The sequence below is a fragment of the Lactuca serriola genome, chromosome 1, assembly GCF_051521515.1.
Source record: "Lactuca serriola cultivar US96UC23 chromosome 1, Lser_US96UC23_V15, whole genome shotgun sequence".
NCBI classification, from domain to species: Eukaryota; Viridiplantae; Streptophyta; class Magnoliopsida; order Asterales; family Asteraceae; genus Lactuca; species Lactuca serriola.
This window is the reverse complement of record NC_136408.1, coordinates 245,573,961-245,597,829: the sequence shown is the minus strand read 5'-3', so window position 1 is coordinate 245,597,829 and position 23,869 is coordinate 245,573,961. Positions and strand designations below refer to the sequence as shown.

General features: G+C 39.0%; 1 protein-coding gene and 1 long non-coding RNA gene across 17 annotated transcripts; one reads left to right on the top strand and one right to left on the bottom strand.

The window, feature by feature from the left end:
• Window positions 1–3,998: 3,998 nt before the first annotated feature.
• LOC145050317 (histone H4) lies at window positions 3,999–4,510 on the bottom strand. Its single transcript, XM_078998589.1, has one exon. The coding sequence runs from the start codon at window positions 4,439–4,441 to the stop codon at window positions 4,130–4,132; it is 312 nt and encodes a 103-aa protein (XP_078854715.1). The 5' UTR covers window positions 4,442–4,510; the 3' UTR covers window positions 3,999–4,129.
• A 2,056-nt stretch (window positions 4,511–6,566) lies between these two features.
• LOC145050284 (uncharacterized) lies at window positions 6,567–10,247 on the top strand. Of its 16 annotated transcripts, none has more exons than XR_013683400.1 (5): window positions 6,568–8,197; window positions 8,309–8,388; window positions 9,608–9,637; window positions 9,788–9,873; window positions 9,953–10,247. It is a non-coding gene; the product is annotated as an uncharacterized LOC145050284 (long non-coding RNA). The 16 variants fall into 16 exon arrangements; XR_013683399.1 differs by lacking the exon at window positions 9,608–9,637 and having other exon boundaries at window positions 6,569–8,065; window positions 8,176–8,197; XR_013683393.1 differs by having other exon boundaries at window positions 6,569–8,065; window positions 8,176–8,212; window positions 9,608–9,873.
• The last annotated feature ends 13,622 nt before the right edge of the window (window positions 10,248–23,869 follow it).

Genomic DNA, 23,869 nt, shown 5'->3' with positions numbered 1-23,869 from the left:
ATAATATTTGATAACCAACATTAATAATCCATAATTAGTAGCTACCCACTGAAGAAAAGTGGATTCGAACTAAACGAGAGTGTTTTTAGTTATTGATTGAAATCGTTGATTAACATTTTAAGTTTGTCTGAACTTGCAAAATCAGATAAAAAAACCAATTTAACTTTTGCTTGTTTTTAGGTTAATTTTTATTAATTAAATTTGTTCCTTATGTTCAACCCCAACTTAATTTACTATACTATACACTGGCTAGGTGCACTACCTAAAGGTGCAATAGAAGATAAGTAGTTAGGATATGAATTTAAGACTAGATAAGTGATATCTTTTGCACACATCATTAGCTCACACCAATATGAGCTCCACAAAGCACAAAGCAAACAACATTTAGGTAGTAACACCTTAAAACACAGAGGCATCCTCCAACTCATTTGCTACTAAGATACTAGGAACTTCCACTAAAAATGTCGGTTGCCTTATGCATGCAAATTATACACAAAAAGGGATCACATAGATGGTCGAATGAATGATTATGCCCTAAGCCCACAACCAAACAAAGAATGGGAAATAATGCCAAATCAGTCCTTCTAGGGCTATATGATCCTTATTGTATATAATTCTTAAAGCATACACTTAGCATTCAATTCCACCAACATATATTCCAAGTCTGACATAACATCAAATTCCTCCTAGGCTACAAGGCATCATAAATCAGGCAATTATATCCAACGTCTAGAATCCTTACTAGCATGCAGTTCCAAAAGCTAAATCAACAGGCATATCTCCTATCATTCTATCATGCAATCCTGAGTAGATTCTTAGCCTTAATCTAGCATGCAATTCTCATATACCCATACCAAAATAATAAGCATAACACATGTATGGGTATTTTGGGAAAATACTTACTTGAGCTCGGCTTATTGCATGCATCGCACCCCTTTTTCTTAAAAACCTTTTTGGAAAATCATTTTTCTTTTTAAAAGATTTAAGAAATCCCTAGTTTGAGTTTAGAAACACCCTAGAGTGTGCCTAAATCCCTCAAAGAAAGGCTCTGATAACAACTTGTAACGTCCCAAAAATATCAAGTACAATTATCATTTTAAATAAGTTGAAACCATTCATATATTATCCCAAAAGACGATCAGAGTAAAAGTATTCTCAAAACATCAGAGTAAAATCATAACCAACCATCACGAAATAAATCTTCAGGGGATGTAGTACAATCAAGTAGGGCTCTTCTTTTTAAAACTGGAAGTACCTGAAAATGTTTAAACCACAAAACCATAAGCATAAAGTTTAGTGAGTTCTCCCTGAAATACTACATACACCATATATATATATATATATATATATATATATATATATATAAAACAGCATGTAGCTGTGTCGAGTCCATAACAACCCCCAGGTCTGAATCAACCCAGACTCCACAATGACTCCATATAACAGCATGTAGTTGTGTCGGGTCCGTAATAACCCCCAAGTCTATTTCACCCCACATACATAAGCATATATGCATATCATCAAGACTCACAAATACAGCAAACACATACAGACATATTAACAAGTGTCACAAATACAACTATCTTCCTACCCTACATAATCCAGTAGGTCGGCATTGGTTCCTTCAACCCACGAGTACAGTGAAGAGACTTGTCTAAACTACTCAACAGAAGCCCAACAGTTACTTCAGCATCATAACAGCCAACCCAAACTCCTTAAACCCAAATTGAGACCAATCCTTAGTCAAATACTCAATTCTACCCAAGTTTGACCAAAAGTCAGACTAGTCAAAAAGTCAACGGTCGGCTCAGTCAAAGTCAACGTCAACTTGTGACCATTCCTTGGTCACGCCGTGAGAGTGCAAAGACAAAACATTGATGATTCTATCATATTTTATGTCGTGACTTCTGGTCAGAAGGCCAAAATCTTCATTAAGTGCTTAGTCTCTTTAGAGCAAGGCCCATAACCTCAGATCTAGATCCTAAATAGCTTCATAATTGATATAATTTCCAACTGTATCCATTAGAATGATCCAAACAACCAAGATCTAGTCTTTAAGTTTGAAAGGGATCAAGAATGCATCTTTCTCAGCTAAATCCATGAAGTCCAAGACTCCAACCTTCATATATGAATCAACATGATGTTTAGTTTGATAAACTTTCCAACTTTATCCATAATAATTTCTCAAGCTTTCAAGATCTAAACTTTAATACCCCAAAATGGCCTAATGACCAAAATAACTTGCGTGGCTGAAAGTGAAGGCAATAGATCAAAACTTTCCTAGTCCATGAGGTCCAAGAAAACATTCTAAACTGATCAAAAGGTGTTGGATTCCATATATGAAACATACAATGTTCTTGGGACCTTAGAGAGTAATAAAGTTGGAAACTTTATTCCCAACTCTCACTCAAAAATCATTAAAATGAACCAAAACACCGAATACACTTAGATCCCAAGATGGAATGCAATAATCTTGGAACTTTGTAACTTACAATGGTTTAGAAGGTAAATGAAAGTTGAGATCTTCAATTGCCAATCTTCAAGGATCAATCTTGAATGAAAACGTTGCTCCAAAACTACCAAAAAAACTCCAAAAATCGATGAGAGAGGAGAGGAGAGTCTCAAATCTTGAAAATGAAGGCTAGGGTTTCTCCCAAGATGTTCTACATATGATGAAGACTAAGAAAATACCCTAAAACGTTAATCCTTACCTTTAAATATCTTGAAAACCCTAAAAAATTTGTGGGCTTTAGGTTTCACACTTCTCACGTCGTGAGAATTACTTCTCAACCCGTTAGAACAGGTTTTCACCCCATTAAACTTCAACTTCAAACATTCATAACTTCTTCATTTTCGGCATTCTTTATACGCACAAAAATGTATTAACGAGCCCCACAACCTTATCCAATTACTTTTGACTCAAAACACACCAAACTAAAATCATTAATTCATGAAAGAAGTCTGAAACCTCACTTTTCTCATTTTACCCTTTGACTAAAAAACACAAACCAAAGCTTTAATCACTTATCCAATATTATAATCATCCAATAATGTCTAAACCTCATTCCCTTGAAGTCCAAGACTTTTACTTGATCCATTTATTATCCATGATCTTATAATAAGAAATTTCTCCAAATAGAATGTTACAATACCAAACAAGTATTAAATTTTAAAATAAAATGAAAGAAAAATATAAAATAAATACACCAAGGGTATTTTGGTAATTTCAATTTTCAAATGGACCAAATATACAATGAAACTAACTCAAAAAGATTGTCAATATCAAAAGGTCAGAGTTTAGACTAAAAGCAAGAAAAAATATATATCACAGAAACCATTTTTACAGTTTTTTCTAAAAAAAAACTAAAATAGCTATAAAGAATAAAAACATAACAAATTGAAAAACAATAAATTAAAAACAACCTAATCGGCATTCTATTTAAATTTTAATTGTCTTGTGTTTAATTACTTTGTATGACAATTTATATTTGGATTTTTAAATAATAGTATAAAATACCATAGTAATAATAAATTTTTATCATTCAACACATTCGATCGGATATACAACAACCCAAGTGTGCTAGTTATAAGTTGCCAATGCAACTTGCAAAACCTATTTTGACAGTTCCATTTTGTTGCTCTTTCACCAAAAGTCTTTAATTCTACTGATTCAGTCAAATTCGAATATGGCTGTCATCTGTATATTAATTTTGAAAGCCGTTAACATTTTTTTATGGTTGCAAATTGCAATCGTTCATCAAAAATTCAAAATAGGTTACCCTACTTTGGCGTCACGTTGAAAAATTTTAATGATTCTGTGAAAGATATCAGCAATTCAAAAACAATCGGTGACATACATACCTGGAACCAAAAACAACAAATCATAAGAAGCATTCAAAAACTCAGTAAATCAATAGCTCATGATCAAATCTGATGATACTAATTAAATACGACAAATCCTTATAGAGTTTTAAACAAATATAGGTCAAACCCAAAAATGGAAGCCAAAAAATTATGAATCATTCAACCCCGCAGCAAATCAATATTCCAAAAAGACAAAACGGCATTTTGTTAAGATTCAATAGTTCGTAAACAAAATAAACACTGGTACTGGAATGGAGAAACAAATTTAGCCTCCAAATCCATACAAAGTTCGGCCTTGTCTCTTGAGAGCGTATACAACATCCATGGCAGTCACCGTTTTCCGGCGAGCATGCTCCGTGTAAGTCACCGCATCACGAATCACATTCTCCAAAAAGATCTTGAGAACACCTCGAGTCTCTTCATAAATCAATCCGCTGATTCTCTTGACTCCACCTCTTCTAGCCAACCTCCGAATCGCCGGCTTTGTAATTCCCTGAATGTTGTCACGGAGTACTTTCCGGTGACGTTTTGCTCCGCCCTTTCCAAGTCCTTTTCCACCCTTTCCACGACCGGACATTTTCTCAAGGAGAATGATAAAGAATATAATGAATTGGGTTTGAATGTGATGCAGGAAATGGATTGTCGGCGTGTTTTTAAAGGTGAAGCTTTTGGAGGGATTTTGAATTTTGGGCGGAAGAAGGTTTGGTGGTTGAATTCGGATCCGTGTGAAATGGTGTAGTTCATTCTGAGCCGTTGAATATTTCAGAGTTCAGAGATTGATGAGATGGATTTTCGATGTGTATTTGCTGTTGTCTATTTTTCTAAAATGAATATGGTATTTTTGGAATTTTGATACGCTTGTATTTAATTTTTTTTACTTGTGATCTTTGATAAAAATAAAGTATTATAATCTATAGTATATTATTATTATATTATTATGTAAATCTTATATTTTTAAAAATAAACTAATATAATATTACTATAATTTTTAAACGTAATTTTTAAACTTAAATGTCAATAAAATAATATTAAACTTGAAATAAGTCTACCATATGAATTATGCAATACATAGTCTACGTCTTATGTCCTATATATCTCGGCCGCCCCTTCTTATCCGGTATCTTCTATTGTTATAACAAAATTGAATTGGTTAAAGTTAAATCAAAATTCCTTCACTTTTAACATATCTGATTCAATTTTATCTCCTATATAAAAGACGGCATCCCTTCATTTATACTATAAGTTTAAGAAATCCAGAGGTTTCATTGAATTACTTGACCTGTTATTGAGTATGATCTACGATTTTGGTTCTATCTCCAACCTCGTATATTTTGCTCTCTATTTCCATCTCTTGCATCTATTTTGCTATGGTTGATTTGAAGCATATAGTGCTTATGTTTTTTTGGTATTTTAATTAGATTGTTTTCGTTCAATAACATAGGGTTTTAGAAGCGATAACACACAGGGAATGTTGAGAACGATTAACACCTTCTTCTAAATGTCTCAAGCCTTAAATTTTACCAGCAACACTATAGCTAGGGTAGTTCATTATTTGGATAAAACCGAATTGTTCAATTGAATAATTTGGATTAGATTATTTGGTTTTGCTAATTAGAATTTTGGATTTTCGGTATGTTTTTTATGCGTAATAAAAAATCGAATAGTCCTAAAAAACCGAATAAAATTTTAATATTCTTTTATGTTTAATATAAATCATTAAATTTATTATTTGTAAGTTATGTCCTTACTACAATATAATAAATAGAGTTTGGTTGGTTTAAACTTATTTTTTTAAAACCATATAAATCCATAAAACAACAAAATATGAAATGTAATAATCTCAAACCTTAGGGGCATATTCCCGATTCAGCAATTCAAATTCAAATCCTTTGATGAATGCTAATTTCATTTTTCTAAATCCAAATAGCCGATTTGCTAAATTATATATATATATATATATATATATATATATATATATATATATATATATATATATATATATATATACTAGCCGTTTGCCCGTGCAAAGCGGCGACGGTGAATAGTTTATTTCAAGCAATTAGTTCCATTCGGAGACATGTTTTTTTATTAAGAACACTTGCACCATTATCGATCGGTTTCACAAAAATAAAAAGTGCAATGCCAAAACCAAAGAATATTGTGGTGGTGGATTCCATGGAGGCAAAGGAGATGAAGATTTGAATTAGTCTCCAGTCAACTATATTTCATGTAAAAAATTAAGGAACTCCAATTTAAATGAGTTTTTAAATTTCAAACAATTTGTCGAAAAGAAGTGTTTCAGATTTCGAATGCACCAGATACCAGAGAAGGGATATTTTAGGAGTACAAGTTTGGTCAAAATTGATGAAAATACTAATTCAATCCCTAAAAATAAGGAAAATACTAATTTAAATGTGTTTTTAATACTTGTATCCCTAGCATTATCATTTGTAAGATATATATTATAATATTATTATATTAATAGTTGGTTGTGCTTTAAGCTTAAAGACTTGAACGTTTTAAAAAAACATTATTATTATATTGATTCTATTTATAGAAATAGTAAGATTTCTTTTATAAGGTAGTATATATATATATATATATATATATATATATATATATATATATATATATATATATATATATATATATATATATATATATATATATATATATTCTCCTACAGTACGTGACCACGGTACTGTAGCTTGGGTAACTTACTTCCACCATGGTTAGTATTCGGCCCTTCTATGTTAAAGATATCCCGATCCTTCAACCGTCTTCCTTTCATCTCCCGCTGCTTCTTCATCTCCATCCTTCCACAAGGTTTCTCTTAGCAGATCCTTTATTCGCACACCGATGAGGAGCACGAACGCAACAGATTAGGGAGGTGGGGAGGATGGTTCAATGGTGGCAAATATGTTGAGTAGGGGAGTAGTTGACCTCCGGTCGCCCCTTTGTGGTCTACTCTTCATCTGGTAGAGAGAGGGAAAACAGAAACACGAATGGAAATACATAAGCTCACTCCGTTTCTTCTACATCGAACTCATACTCCTTATCGCTTGCTTCTCTGTCGCATCTTCCCCCGCTTCCCACCACCCTTGTAGTCTTCTCTATTTATACCATATTCAAGCCCTAAATCGATTGTCACTTGCAACTGTAGAAAGAAAAAAGAGAACGAATGGAGACGGTGCTGACCACCGAAGAGGGCAGCAGTGGCATCCGGTCGGAGATGTCGAGGAATCGACATACAAGAATAATCAGGTAGGTAAACATAGCTTTAAAAATCCCCGATGAAAAACCCTATCGACTCCTACATCTGGGTTCTTGAAAAATTCCATTTATCAGAGGCTCAGGATTCGCGTCGAACTTTCCAGAGCAGCGTAAGACTCCTTCTCCGATATCATTAGTGCTGATGCGTCCAGATTAGGTAGATTAAGGCACCCAAGACCGATAAAGCGTTCCATGGCACTTAAACCCTAATCTATATGGTATGTAGTCTTCCTCAACGAGATGTTTGTCTTAATTAGAGACGACGTCGAATTTCAGGTGGACAAGATCCCCGGGTAAAGCATATTTTCAATCCTTTATCAATTTGATTATTTTTCTTTTCAAGCCATGTTTATGGTAGGAGGATGCCATGTCCTCATGCCAAAATGTGAAGCTGAGTCACCTCTTGAAGCTATTGAAAAGCATCATGTCACTTCCTTCATAACAGTTCCTACAATTATGTCCAATATGATTTCTTTAATCATGTATTTTTTTTAACCAATACATATACAAAGTGCATTTCCATTAATAAGTATTTTTTCTGTATTCAATCTTCATGACTTCATTTCAGATTTTTAGGGAGAAAGATACATGTAAAGAGTTATTAATGGTGAAGAAGATTTTGAATGGTGGTTGAAGCCTTTCAGCTAAGCTAATTAAAGAAGCAACAAATGTTTTCTCTACAGCTGTGCTTTTCTCAGCTTGTGGTTGGTTTATATTTACTTTCATTTTTTTTGATGAAGTGTATGTATGAGGAGGGCATTTACGTCTTTTTCTTTTGAATGGATGATTGAGTGTTGTTCGTCTCTACATGTTGAGTTGAAGATTAGCACAAAAGATTCAGGCCATGTTGGACAAATTCTAACAACGGGGCCCCATTTAATGATCGGATACTGGGGGACCCGGACCACCATATTCCAACGAAATCAAGGTGGCATGAAACTGGTGATATAGGGAGAATAGATGATGCATTTTCAATTTTCCCTTTTTTTTATTCTGTTTGTTTATATTTGCAAGTAATTTTTTCATTTATCTATGCAGATGGATATCAATCTTACCATTGGTAAATCTTCATATGGTTCTTATATCGCTCTAATTTGCATCATTTTAACTGATAAAAAGTGAAGTGACGTGATGTTGAATACTAATTATGGAGTTGTTGGATTACCTGCAGGTAATTAAAATATGAAACAAGGTCAACCCATAAGAAATGATGGATCCGTTCGCTCCCCGTTTCTAATCAAATCACCAAAGGTTATGATTTTATCTTTATTATCCAATTATTGACAACCATTAATAAACATGCATCATTTAATAATCTTTTGATTACATTATCACTTTCATGTTTAAATCAAATAGTTATATAAATTCACTAAATAGCTATATACTTTGTATTTTGTTTTGATTCCTTTACCAAAAAAACAAAGTACATTGACATTTTCTGCTTTTCCGTCTTTAGGTGGTTAATGCAATAAATAGCAACGAACTTTGAATTTACACGTTTCTTTTCTGTTTTTTTGTATTTTCTTTTGATTTTTTTTTGCTAAAAGCAAACTACATCGCTATTAAGTGTATTTTCCATTTTTTCCGTCTTTAGGTGGTTAATGCAATAAATAGCAACGAACTTTGAATTTACACGTTTCTTTTCTGTTTTTTTGTATTTTCTTTTTTTGCTAAAAGCAAACTACATCGCTATTAAGTGCATTTTCCATTTTTTCGAGTGAAATGCCCTAAATAGCACCGTCCTTTGCCTTTTTATGTATTTTTTTTTCTATTTTTTTGCAATTTCTTTTAATTTCTTTACCAAAAATGAACATAGATCGCCATATTGTACATCTTCCAATTTTTGGTTATAAATGTAATAAATAGCACTATACTTTGAATTTATAGTTTTTTTTTTCTTTTTCATTTTCTAATTTGTTTCGATTTTTTTACTAAAAAAGAAACACTAAATAGCAACGTACTTTGAGTTTACGCCTTTTGGTTTTTGTTTTCAACAATTTATTTGATTTCTTTTCCAAAAACCAAATCACATTGCTATTTGTTGCATTTTTCATATTACGGAATTCTAACATTTTATGCCCTTATACTTACAACAATCTATCCAATTTTAGTAGTTAAAAGTCTTTGTATGTGGATGAGATTGCTATAATATAATTGGGTAGAAATTTCAAAGTACAATGTCGTAATGGGAAGAAATGTAAGTAAACAAACCAATAAAAGTACAGTAGTATTTGTTTCATTTAGCCTTATAAATTGCATTACAAAAATAGGAAACAAATGTGCAGATATTGAATCTAATGAAAAAACGAACAACAAACACATATATCAATGGATTTCAGCCACTTCAAAAAGTATCTCACTCAGCTATTAATAGGATTTAATGATTATCTCTAATATTTCACTTTTACTCCCTTCATTAAAAATACAACAATACATCCAAATGTGTTTTTGTTTTGACAAACATATGTAGATGGCAGTCAATGGTTGGACATATACCATGGTAAGCATTTTGTCTATGGCTTTCATCAAGGGTAGTTTTGTCATTTACAACATCTACTATGTTAAGAGACTTCCTTTTTCTTTTACATCTCAATCTTTCAAAGATTTAGGAGTGAAATGTCTAAAATACCCCGCATGATTTTATATGTAGGGAAGCCAAAACAATAGCTACTGACTACAGGGTGGATTATTTGGTGCAAAAAGGTTTAAAGCTGGTGATGTGGTTTTAGTTATAAGGTATGATTCTTTCTCCCATCTTCATGGAAGTCTGCTATGTTACCAAGGTTCAAATTCAAACCTTTTTATAACCTTAAAGCTTGCAGTTTACACAAATACATTGCACAGTAAATCCACAGTGGACAGATTCATTCAGGCAATCCCATGATACACACAATTTTAAACTGCAGTGAAGTACGCGTTGAAGATTACGAATGTACACTGCTATGTTATGGGTGGCAAAATTTGCGTTCTTTGGTTGTTTATAAAAAGTACGTCGCTATTTCTTCTTTCTAATAAAAAGATTTACTATTCCTTTGAACATTCAGTGGGGTTTAATGTATTTTTGTAAACTTATCAACAAAAGTACAGTGCTATTTCATGCATTTAACCTATTTTTCTTGCTTTGTTGAAATGACTAATTGTTGCACTTAAATAATTAACCTTGATTTTGTTGTGTGGTCATGTTTTTTTTCTATGTATTATCTTAAAAACTATTATGTTACAGTCTATATTCACTCTAGATTATTATGTAATCCCTTCTATTAATAACAAACACGAAGTTGCTAAAATGATCGGAGTTGTCCAAATCCATACCCCGCGAAACGGGGTTCCTCCTCTAGTTATTATTATTATTATTATTGTCGAGGTATTTATTTCCATTTGACGAATTATAATTTCAATTTCTTTTTAACCATTTGTTGTTGAACTATAGACGGTCAATTTTCTTACTTCATCTTTTTATTTCCAAGTTATTATTATTTTTAATGTCCAAGCTCAATTTGATGTCTTAGTGTGTGTGTGTGTGTGTATATATATATATATATATATATATATATATATAGAGAGAGAGAGAGAGAGAGAGAGAGAGAGAGAGAGAGAGAGAGAAGTAGGTTAATGCGAAAACATAAATATCTTGCGAAAACGCGAAAACATATTTTATCTTATAAAAATTAAACACATGTACTATAAAAAATAAATTTATTAACAAGAAATTAAATATAATAAGTTTACATTGGATTGTGTTATGATAATATATATTTAAAAATGTTTTTAATAATTACTTTTTTTCATGTCCTTAACCATTTTTAAATTTACGTTTTCATAATAAAAATGTCAAAAATCATACTTTGCTAATATAACACAAATTTTCATCTATTATTGATTATCATAATGTATTTCAAAGTTTGGATGAATTATTGTCCAAAAAGATAAACTCGATCTAAGTTTTTTAGAATTGAAATGAAGTATAATTTCCTCTCCCTTAATTATAGCAAAACAACTTTTTCAACCCCTGCAACCTCATGAACTGAAACTTTTGTTTTTTATGATTAACATTGCTAACTTACAATACTTATCATGCTCCCACTAACATGATGATTATTAGCATAACACTTATGCTCTCACTAGCTTTGACATGTATCCAGAAAACAGTTGGAGCTCTAGAAGTCAATACTTTATTGACATTCTTACCAAAGTTCAGATTACTGACACTATATTGATTTGATAAGACTTTATCAAAATCATACACCTTATCTTAGATAGCTCACACGTGTGTCTGAACAATTTCAGAACTATGAAAAGGGATGTCATAATCATAATCTCAATTGTTTAGACTTTTTCCCATTTCTCATAAGTCAATGTTAGTGTGTCGGTTAACCACACACGCTCCACTAACGACTTTGAGAACTGTAAATATCACAATTGCTATCTACTTAAAATTTACTTAGTGAAAGAATTTCCTCACCATCATTTTCATGAATCGGAGAGAGACCTTATGACACTTAGATTTTATGGTATATGTGTTCTTATCCACGTGAATTTGTCAAAACCATAATCACAAGACTAGTGACAAATCCTAACTCATATGGATTGAACTTGTGCAATCTTAACCTCTTGCCACCTGGCAGCACAAGGGCCTGTCATTGCCTCCAAGTAGCTATGCAAACAATTGAGAACATGTAGAACTCAAATGTATAGCCAACTTAACTGGAATGGGCACAGAAATGTCAACACGATAGGTTATAAACTTCTAGTTGTGTGCTAGTGATGAAATACAGATTTTTATTCTTGATTAGTTCTTGAAACTATATCAGGATCTTTTAGACTCCTATTGTCTTCTTGACCTATAAGACTTTCTTGCCAAATATTCAAGAAATAGTGTGGATTCTTAATCAAGACAAACACTTCACACAATTGGCCTTAGTTGGTCTTTGTTTTATCCAAAACATCACAACTTACCAATTTCAAATGTAAGAGTATTACATTTGACAAGTGTTTTAAACCTTATTTAAGACATCTCACTCAAGTTACAATCTTAGAGTATAACTCTAAGAATTGTTTTTGGAACGAAGTATGAATCATCTTCTTGATTTAACCACTTCAACAATTCATGACTCCTCTTCTTAACTATCATAATGCACTTAGGAGGATGAATTGTGATAAGGTCTCAAAATCATTAAGATGATCTTAAAACATGATACTACAGTACTCTCCCATCTTTTCAGATTTGAGAAACTTTTATCCTTCTGCCTAAATTGATTCTTCTTATTCGCGATGCCATACATTTGGAACTTTTCCAATGTCTCAGAGTTAAACTTAAGTTTGTAAGTATAATCATATTTACTAAACCTTAGTAAATCATGACGAATAGTCTTATCCATCTTTTGTGGTGGAATTTGACAAGTGCACAAGAAAGTGTACTTGATACCTTAGTCCTTCACTTGAGTCACATATACATGTGAACAAGGAACTAGTCTTAATTCCCCAAAAATGAAACTTCTCATTCATCATACTATCCAACTTGAATGATTCCAAGTTTCGGTCAAATTGAAACTTGGGTGATCAAAATCTTTCCTTATTTGGTAAATTTGGACACGACCACAAATGAAAGACTCAAATTCATATTTCCAATATTGCTATCAACATACAAACATCAAATTTTCATGAATGCCATTGTAAGGAGAAAAAAAATAAAGTAAAACAAACTTTTATTTATTTTTAAAATGCGGAAAAAACTTTTCCCTTACAATGTAACTTGAAATGAAAACTATGTTATTACATGTTTTGTAACACCCAAAGTTTTGAAGACCAAGAAAGGAAAGAAAACCCTAAGTTTAGGGGTCGACTCGGCGAGTCCAAGGAGGGACTCGGCGAGTCCAAGCGGGATCCGGGTCGAGGAGTAAGTGACCGACTCGGCGAGTCGGCCAAGGAGACTCGGCGAGTCTGGTCTGTACGAGGAAAACCCTAATTCCGGGAGTTGTATCCTATATAAAGGGTGTTATGCCCCTCCCTCAGCCCCCATATCATCCCAGAGAACCTGTAAACCCTATATTTCGTGTGAGCTTCCATCATTTGAGAGAAATAACTTTGGAGGAAGGAAACTTTGGAAAGGAACTTGAAGATCAAGAAGGTTGCTTCAAAGGAGATGTGTGTACTCGAGATCTACTTCAGTTTGTCTTCATCTTGGAGGTATTAAGCTGCCATTTTCCCTTCTTTGCATCTAGATCTATTTTGTCATGAGATTTGGGGGTTTTATGGTTGATTGAGACCCAAATAGGGTTAGGGGCTTAGATATGTTGTTGCCACTCCAGATCTATTGTTGGGATGGTCCAATATGTCAGAAAGCATCAGGAGATGAGTAGTTGGTGAAGCCCTTTTGTCCTTAAACCAAACCCTAGTATGTTTTGAGCCTAGATCTCTCTAGTATTACGTAAAGTTTGCAACTTTACGTGGGGATTGAGCTTTGGAAGTGTGGATCTATGGTTTGGAGTCCCTGCATGACTCAAAAGTCCTCTGCATGTATGTAGATCTAATTGGACTTGGCGAGTCCTTCGAGTGGACTCGGCGAGTAGCATGAAGATGAGGAGGAACTCGACGAGTGGGATGAATAGCTCGTCGAGTCGGATGATGTTGGGCATGAACTTGGCCAGTTGGAAGAACAACTCGGCGAGTTGGATGAAGATTGCCTGGTACTCGGCGAGTCTGTTCTTGGACTCGGCGAGTCAGGTCGTGAAACCCCAAACCCTTCGAGTTGAGACTCGAATTAGTGAGTCGGGTGGAGACTCAGCGGGTTGGTCAGGTCAGGACTCGGAAATCGTTAGACTCGGCGAGTCATGTCGCGAATGGAAGGACCCTGAGTATATGAACTCGGCGAGTCAGTAAGTAGACTCGGCAAGTAGGGTTGACCTGGAAAGGTTGACTTTGACCAGGACTTTGACTTAGACTAGAATTGACTTGGTTAACTGTCGGGAGTCAGTTAGACTAAGTGTTGCATTGATATTGATAGCTCGAGAAGCTAGTAGAGCAGGAGTTCAGTGAGTGGTCGGGCAGCAGCTAGTGGGATCATCAGCAAGTTCAGCCAGTGTAGGTGAGTTTCCCTTTGTGTGAATGGGTCTAAGGCCACAATGCCGGCCCATGTAGCTATGAGTAGAAGACCCGGGGGTTAGCCCTAGGCACAGTATGCTAGTATGATATTCTGGACGAGGTCCACTGATAGCGGGCGGGTGCCCAAGGATTTGTTTAGATGATAATTTATACTTGTTGTCTGTGTGATACATGTATGTGCTTGGTAGGGAGGTGAGTGTGGGCGAGGTCCCGTATCTCACCAATAGCAGAGTGTGGATGGTGTTCCACATCTCATTAGCAGCAGAGTATGGGTGAGGCCCAAGTTAGGGAAGGAGTGAGTGTGGGCTGGGCCCGTATCTCACTATCAGTAGGAGCATGGGCGGGGTTCCATGTCTCGTCTATAGTAGGACAAGGGCGAGGCCAGGGATAGGCAAGGCCTCAGGACATGACCTATTGTATATGTTTAGCTTATGTTTTGCAGTATGAATATGTGCTATTATATGTTAGCGGGCGAGGCCCTATGACAGGCGAGGCCTAAGTGAAACAGATCTATATCCGAGCGGGGCTCGAAGCTATGCGGGGCCTGGAGCGGCAGGGCCGTTGTATCGGGCGAGGCCCGAGGTAGGGGGCAAGGCCCAAGATAGCGGGCGTAACCCAGTATGTGCAGTATGTGCTATGCATGGTATGTGGTAGGGTGGGGAACTCACTAAGCTTCGTGCTTACGATTTTCAGTTTTGGTTTCAGGTACTTCCGGTAGTGGAGGGAAGAGCTCGGGGTGATCGCATGGCACACACCATAGATTAGACAGCCTGGGAATGCTTACTCTGATAATGAACATGTGTTTTGAAAACTTATATTCATATTATGTTTTGGAATGATGTCTTTGCTTAAAGTAATGTTTTATTAAAAGAAATTTTTGGTCTTGATTTTTGGGTCGTTACAAGTTGGTATTAGAGCCTTGGTTTGAGGGATTCGGGCATACTCTCGGGTGTGCCTGAACTCAAACTGAGGGGTCCGATAAAAGTTTTCAAAAATGAAAAGACAGCTTTGTAAAAAGAAAGTTTTTAGAATAAAACAGTTTTAGAAAAGCAAAAAGGATTCAGAAAGAAAAGAACTTTGACAAGAAAAAAAGGGGTGTGGTGCATGCAATCAGCCGAGCTCAAGTAAGTACCCCAAAATACTCATACAAGTTTATGTTATGATTATCAGTTAATAGAACAACATGCTAGAATAGGACTAAGGATCTAGGGATGATGCCTTATGTGCCTATTATTTGTGCTTTTGAGCTGCATGATAGTGCTGATTAGACAGTAGTAGGATAGGCTGTTTAGGTTATGCCTGAGTTTATGAGTTTGTGTTGCATGACTAGTTCAGATTCTTGCTATGTGGATATGATTGCTTGAGTATGTTGTGGTTAGATTTTCCCTTGTCTGAATGTTGCTTGCTTTGTGCATTGTGGGATTCTGAGTGATGAAAGTTAGCCCTTAGGTGGATACGTCACGCCACATGTGATCGGGTTTGAATAATCTCAGAGTGCTGGATTTGGCCCTATTGAGCAGCTCTCGTCTGAGTCCAACCGTTGTAGGGACGAGTCTCTTACTCGAAGGATTATCTGAGCCTCGTCACATGTGATGGTATCCAGGTAATGGATAACTGGCATCACAAGGAGACCTTCAGCAGATGAGGACTGGTTTGAGTTGAGTCTGAGGTTTCCCTAGGGTCAGCCTAGGATGAGATAGTGCTGGGAGCAGTATTAGTGGATAAGGGACCTGGTGGAGTCGAAGCAATTCTTGAGGAAAGTACGGATAGATGTGGAAGGTAGTATGGGACCGTACTACTGAAAGCAGAGGATCCGTACTCGATTCGGGAAAGGCCGAGACAAGACCGGGAACCTGGTAGAGTATGTTTGGTCTCGCATCAGTGATGAGAATTTTGATAGTGGTTGTGGTATATTTGCAATGGTGACGTTGCGGGAGAGACCAGCAAGTGGATCAGGCGCCGGAGAGGGATCAGGCTCAGGTTCTAGAGCCGGGCAGCTTGATGATCAGATGAGGGATTTCATTTCCGCAGAGATTGTGCGCAACATCATTGATTAGACTCTAGTGATTTTTGGTTCGGTTAAAGAGGCCATCGTGGAGCTTATGGACGGTCGTCTTGAGGCCTTTAGGGCCGGGATAGTATCAGGACAGTTTGGGGCTCGTCTAGAGCCTGGTTCTTATGAAGTTCGGGGATCCATCAGAGAGGCGGACTCCATTCCGGGCTTTTGCCATCAGGAGTCAGGAGTGAGTGGGGCACCCTGTCTCCAGGAGAGACCCTTGCATGATTGGGTAATTAATGAGGTTTCGCTAGTCATTCGCGAGGAGTTGCCCGACATCATTGAGCGGGTCACGGGTCGGGTGACCGCTAAGTTCCAGGGACAACCAACTGCGGTTCATATGGTTGATGGTGTAGTCGGGGTCACACGAGAGCTGGAGATTGGTTTGGATGGGCAACTCGGAAAAAGGAAGCGGGCATGTGTTGCAGGGAGACTGGGAAGGAGTGTGGAGTCCTACTCAGCTGTCTTGGGTGCTGGAGGTCAGGAGGACCTAGAGGTGTGTGGTAAGTGTGGAGGGACTCATGGGTTTGCTTGTCACAAGTTCAGGTGTTTCAAGTGCGGGGAAAGGGGGCATGTGTATCGGGATTGTAAGCAGGATCAGAGATGTTTTCATTGTCACCAGCCGGGTCATTTCAAGTCTTGTTGTCCCATCTTGGTGGTGGAGAGAGTTCAGGGCCAGGCGCCCACCGTTCCGAAAAAGGTCAAGATCGAGCCGCACTAGATCGCAGGTACGTAGTTTGAATCCTTCCCGTTGTAGTAACTCTATTGTTATGGTACTGCATCGATGTTAGTAGGCATGTATCTGTGAGTATTATATTACCTGCTAGTGATCGATTGATATGCCATCTGCATACCAGGGATATTTGAATGGTAGTGAGGGGATGTGCCCTATTGTAAAAGGTTACATAGGATGCAGAAACTGTAGCATGCTTGGGAGGGACTTGGTATGTCTCGCTAGATCGGAGTTGTATAGTGTTAGAGATGGATTGGTTAGATCTCTGGTTATGGTAAGCTTGGGTTCCTCAATGGATGGATTATGGAATGGTAGCAAAGATCGGGATCTCTTTTGAGTATTGAGCAGCAAGAGGTAAGCAGGATCGAAATGAGGGAGAATCCTCCGAGTGTGCCCAGATAGGAGCACGCAGACCCAGAATGAGTACGTGACCTCCGAGAAGGAAAAGAAGTAGTTCAGCGTTTGATGGATTGAGGATTCAGGGTTGGGAGTTTGAGAAACTCCCCATCAGTTAGTGCGTGTGATGGTAATGGCTAATGCGTGGTTGGGAATTCAGGGTGTGGATTGCCCGAAGGACTCGAGGGAGTCGGAGTGAGAATATTGAGAGCTGATGGCGCATGAGTGCCTTTGTATTAGCAGTCAGTGGTGGAAGTGTTGTAATACTACGGGTAAGCCGTAGCATTCCTTGGTAGTTTTGTTAGCGGAGTTGGGGCGAGGCCCTTAGCTCCTAGTGATCAGGTAGAGATCAGGAATGGGTAGTGGATGAGAATGATAGGGAGTTTGCCTGTATAGCCCTAGAGAGGTGAGACCTTGGGAGAGGCCGCTCCAGGATATAGTCGGGTGAGACCCGTGGGCGAGGCCCGTATGAGATTAGCAGTATAGGTGAGACCTGAGAGCAGGGTTGCTCAGTAGTATGGTTGGGTGAGACCCGTGGGCGAGGCCCGAGCGAGAGTGGTTAGACTAGTGGGACTAGAAGGTTAGAGGCGGGTGGGACCCGTGGGCGAGGCCCGTAAGTTTTAGCAGCGCAGGTAGGACCTGGTAAGGACCTTAATGTCAAGATAGGGGATCGAGGATCCCAGGATTGTAGCGCCTGAATGCCATGATAGATTGAGCAGTTATAGGTGGTAGAAGTTTCTTCGAAAGTCGCTGGGAGCAACTAGGAGTTGTGATTGGGCTTAGTGACCGGTGGGAGCCGATAATCCAGACATTGATAGCTTGGTAGGGACCAGGGTGGTCTCAGTTCATTCGGAAGTCAGATAAGGAATAGCAGAATTTCCAGTCAATAGCAGTGCGTGTATGCAGCGTATGGTGGAATTCAGTTAGTTGATTGTGGAGTGCTCGACTCCAAAGTATAGTAGAAAGAAATGCCCAGTGGATACTGGCGATAATGACCCGTACTGGAAGTGACCGACTCGGCGAGTCCAAGGAGGGACTCGGCGAGTCCGAGCGGGATCCGGGTCGAAGAGTAAGTGACCGACTCGGCGAGTCGACCAAGGAGACTCGGCGAGTCTCGTCTGTGCGAGGAAAACCCTAATTCCGGGAGTTGTTGTAACGTCCCAAAATTCAAGACCAAAAATTTCTTTTAATAAAACATTACTTTAAGCAAAGACATCATTCCAAAACATAATCTGAGTATAAGTTTTCAAAACACATGTTCATTATCCGAGTAAACATTCCCAGGCTGACTAATCTATGGTGTGTGCCATGCGATCACCCCGAGCTCCTCCCTCCGCTACCGGAAGTACCTGAAAACAAAACTGAAAACCGTAAGCACGAAGCTTAGTGAGTTCCCCACCTTACCACATACCATGCATAACCACATACTGCACATATTGGGCCACGCCCGCTATCCGGGGCCTCGCCCCCTACTTCGGGTCTCGTCCGCTACAACGGCTCCGCCGCTCCAGGCCCCGCCTGGCTTCGAGCCCGCTCGGATATAGATCTGTTTCACTTAGGCCTCGCCTGTCACAGGGCCCCGCCCACTAACATATAATAGCACATACACATATCACATAACATCACATAAGCTAAACATATACTAACAGCTCTTGCTCTAAGGCCTCGCCTATCTCTGGGCCCCGCCCGTGTCCTGCTACTGATGAGTCATGGAACCTCGTCCATACTCCAGCTGATAGTGAGGTACGGGCCCAGCCCACCCTCACTCCTTTCCTAACTTGGGCCTCGCCCCTGGACTGCTGTTACTGAGATGTGGAACACCATCCACACTCTGCTAATGGTGAGATACGGGATCTCGCCCACACTCACCTCCCTACCAGGCACATACAAGTATCACACAGACAACAAGTATAAACTATCACATAAACCATTTCTTGGGCACCCGCCCTCTATCATTGGACCTCGTCCGAATATCATACTAGCATACTGTGCCTAGGGCTAACCCCCGGGTCTTCTACTCATAACTACATGGGCCGGCATTGTGGCCGTAGACCCATTCATACAAAGGGAAACTCACCTGCACTGGCTGAACTTGCTGATGATCCCACTAGCTGCTGCCTGACCACTCACTGAACTCCTGCTCTACTTGCTCCCCGAGCTATCAATATCAATGCAATACTTAGTCTAACTGACCCCCGACAATTAACCAAGTCGATTCTGGTCTAAGACAAAGTCCTGGTCAAAGTCAACCTTTCCAGGTAAACCCTACTCGCCGAGTCCACTTACTGACTCGCCGAGTTTATATACTCAGGGTCTTTCCATTCGCGACACGACTCGCCGAGTCAGTCCATGACTCGCCGAGTCCAACGATTACCGAGTCCTGACCTGTCCAACTCGCTGAGTCTCCAACCGACTCACTGATTTGAGTCTCAACTTCGAAGGCTTTGGGGTTTCGCGACCTGACTCGCCGAGTCCAAGAACAGACTCGCCGAGTACAAGACAATCTTCATCCAACTCGCCGAGTTCATGCCCAACTTCATCCGACTCGACGAGCTGTTCATCCCACTCGTCGAGTTCCTCCTCATCTTCATGCTACTCGCCGAGTCCACTAGAAGGACTCGTCGAGTCCATTCAGATCTCTAAACATGCAGAGGACTTCTGAGTCATGCAGGGACTCCAAACCATAGATCCATACTTCCAAAACTCAATCCCTACGTAAAGTTGCAAACTTTACGTATAACTAAGGAGATCTATGCTCAAAACACATTAGGGTTTGGTTTAAGGACAAAAGGGCTTCACCAACTACTCATCTCCTGATGCTTTATGACATAATGGATCATCCCAACAATAGATCTGAAGTGGCAACAACATATCTAAGCCCCTAACCCGATTTGGGTCTCAAACAACCATAAAACCCCCAAATCTCATGACAAAAATAGATCTAGATGCAAAGAAGGGAAAATGGCAGCTTAATACCTCCAAGATGAACACAAACTGAAGTAGATCTCGAGCACACACCTCTCCTTTGAAGCAACCTTCTTGATCTTCAAGTTCCTTCCCAAAGTTTCCTTCCTCCAAAGCTATTTCTCTCAATGATGGAAGCTCACACGAATTATAGGGTTTGTAGGTCCTCTGGGATGATATGGGGGCTGAGGGAGGGACATAACACCCTTTATATAGGATACAACTCCTGAAATTAGGGTTTTCCTCGCACAGACAAGACTCGCCGAGTCACCTTGGCCGACTCGCCGAGTCGGTCACTAACTCCTCGACCCGGATCCGACTCTGACTCGCCGAGTTCCTCCTTGGACTCGCCGAGTCGTCCCTTAACATTAAGGTTTTCTTTCCTTTCTTGGCCTCCAACACTTGGGTGTTATAGTTGTATCCTATATAAAGGGTGTTATGCCCCTCCCTCAGCCCCCATATCATCGCAGAGAACCTGTAAACCCTATATTTCGTGTGAGCTTCTATCATTTGAGAGAAATAGCTTTGGAGGAAGGAAAATTTGGAAAGGAACTTGAAGATCAAGAAGGTTGCTTCAAAGGAGAGGTGTGTAATCGAGATCTACTTCAGTTTGTGTTCATCTTGGAGGTATTAAGCTACCATTTTCCCTTCTTTGCATCTAGATCTATTTTGGCATGAGATTTGGGGGTTTTATGGTTGATTGAGACCCAAATCGGGTTAGGGGCTTAGATATGTTGTTGCCACTCCAGATCTATTGTTGGGATGGTCCAATATGTCAGAAAGCATCAGGAGATGAGTAGTTGGTGAAGCCCTTTCGTCCTTAAACCAAACCCTAGTATGTTTTGAGCCTAGATCTCTTTAGTATTAAGTAAAGTTTGCAACTTTACGTGGGGATTGAGCTTTGGAAGTGTGGATCTATGGTTTGGAGTCCTTGCATGACTCAAAAGTCCTCTGCATGTATGTAGATCTGATTGGACTCGGCGAGTCCTTCGAGTGGACTTGGCAAGTAGCATGAAGATGAGGAGGAACTCGACGAGTGGGATGAACAGCTCGTCGAGTCGGATGATGTTGGGCATGAACTCGACGAGTTGGAAGAACAACTCGGTGAGTTGGATGAAGATTGCCTGGTACTCGGCGAGTAAGGTCGTGAAACCCCAAACCCTTCAAGTTGAGACTCAAATCAGTGAGTCGGGTGGAGACTCAGCGGGTTGGTCAGGTGAGGACTCGGAAATCGTTGGACTCGGCGAGTCATGGACTGACTCGGCGAGTCATGTCGCGAATGGAAGGACCCTGAGTATATGAACTCGGCAAGTCAGTAAGTGGACTCGGCGAGTAGGGTTGACCTGGAAAGGTTGACTTTGACCAGGACTTTGACTTAGACGAAAATTGACTTGGTTAACTGTCGGGGGTCAGTTAGACTAAGTGTTGCATTGATATTGATATCTCGAGAAGCTAGTAGAGCAGGAGTTCAGTGAGTGGTCGGGCAGCAGCTAGTGGGATCATCAGCAAGTTCAGCCAGTACAGGTGAGTTTCCCTTTGTGTGAATGGGTCTAAGGCCACAATGCCGGCCCATGTAGCTATGAGTAGAAGACCCGGGGGTTAGCCCTAGGCACAGTATGCTAGTATGATATTCTGGACGAGGTCCAATGATAGCGGGCGGGTGCCCAAGTATTTGTTTAGATGATAATTTATACTTGTTGTCTGTGTGATACATGTATGTGCTTGATAGGGAGGTGAGTGTAGGCGAGGTCCCGTATCTCACCAATAGCAGAGTGTGGATGGTGTTCCACATCTCATTAGCAGCAGAGTAGGGGCGAGGCCCAAGTTAGGGAAGGAGTGAGTGTGGGCTGGGCCTGTATCTCACTATCAGTAGGAGCATGGGCGGGGTTCCATGTCTCGTCTGTAGCAGGACAAGGGTGAGGCCCGGGATAGACAAGGCCTCAGGACATGATCCATTATATATGTTTAGCTTATGTTTTGCAGTATGAATATGTGCTATTATATGTTAGCGGGCAAGGCCCTGTGACAGGCGAGGCCTAAGTGAAACAGATCTGTATCCGAGCGGGGCTCGAAGCCAGGCGGGGCCGTTGTATCGGGCGAGGCCCGAGGTAGGGGGCAAGGCCCAAGATAGCGGGCGTGGCCCAATATGTGCAGTATGTGATATGCATGGTATGTGGTAGGGTGGGGAACTCACTAAGCTTCGTGCTTATGGTTTTCAGTTTTGGTTTCAGGTACTTCCGGTAACGGAGGGAAGAGATCGGGGTGATCACATGGCACACACCATAGATTAGACAGCCTGGGAATGCTTACTCTGATAATGAACATGTGTTTTGAAAACGTATATTCAGATTATGTTTTGGAATGATGTCTTTGCTTAAAGTAATGTTTTATTAAAAGAAATTTTTGGTCTTGATTTTTGGGTCGTTACATGTTTCCTAGCAATCTATCATAACTCCTAAGAAGTAGCTCATGAATTCAATCTTCAACCAAGCGAAATAAATCCATCTTCGCGATCAAATTCAGCTTACTCTATCTTTAAGTTTCCTTCCATTTGCTTGATCCTGCTATATATCAAAATGCAACCGAGTCACATTTTGTATTAAGAATCATCAATTGGGAACTTAACAGAGTTAGATAGTGGACATACCTGAAGTAGAGTCAAACCTTTTGATTCTTCTTTCTTTCAGGTAGCTTGAGAAGCTTCGTGTAACAACCTGTTACTTCAAGTCAATGTAATGTCTAAAATTTGAGTCTTGTAACCTCTTTGTGAAGTAATAAGAATATCATCAAAAATGAAATGTTCAAAAAGCTCTGTTTGAGTACATTATGTGTTAGATATCGTGATAAGGTTTCCAAAAATATAAAGAACACTAAAATCTGAGTTATAACGAAGGAGTTATGACCAATCAAAGATTCGTAACACTGCCGGTAAAGCGTTGTTAAGCATAAAACGAGAAAATTCAATAAAATACTTTTTAGCCGTAGGTACCTAAATGAAAGTCGTAGATATCATTAAACCGCGAACATACATAAAAAGAACGTCCAAATCTGACTTCGTATGAGGAAGTTATGATTTTACGAAGTTTCTGACCTAGCAGTAGACAGCTAAAAACTCGAATTAGAGATCGAGCGATCTTTAGCTAACAGAGCCTAAACGAAAGTTGAAGACCCTGACCATAGGAATACAACGGTGAAAAGACAGATAAAATCGGATGCCAGATGAAGAAGTTATGGATTTTTAACGGACTTTTCCAGTCTCGGCCTGCTAAAAAGGTATTATTAAATATAAAATGAAAACTAGCCGACGGAGTCTAAATGAGAGTTGTAGACTATAGTCTCACCTACGCGTGGATATAAAGAATGCCAGAAACGGAGCTTGTACACGAGAGTTACGGAATTTAGAAGTTCTGTCAATTTCGCATGAAGTTTGAATGAACACGGGATTGAACCCAATGGTATATCATTCCCGTCATAAGGTCATC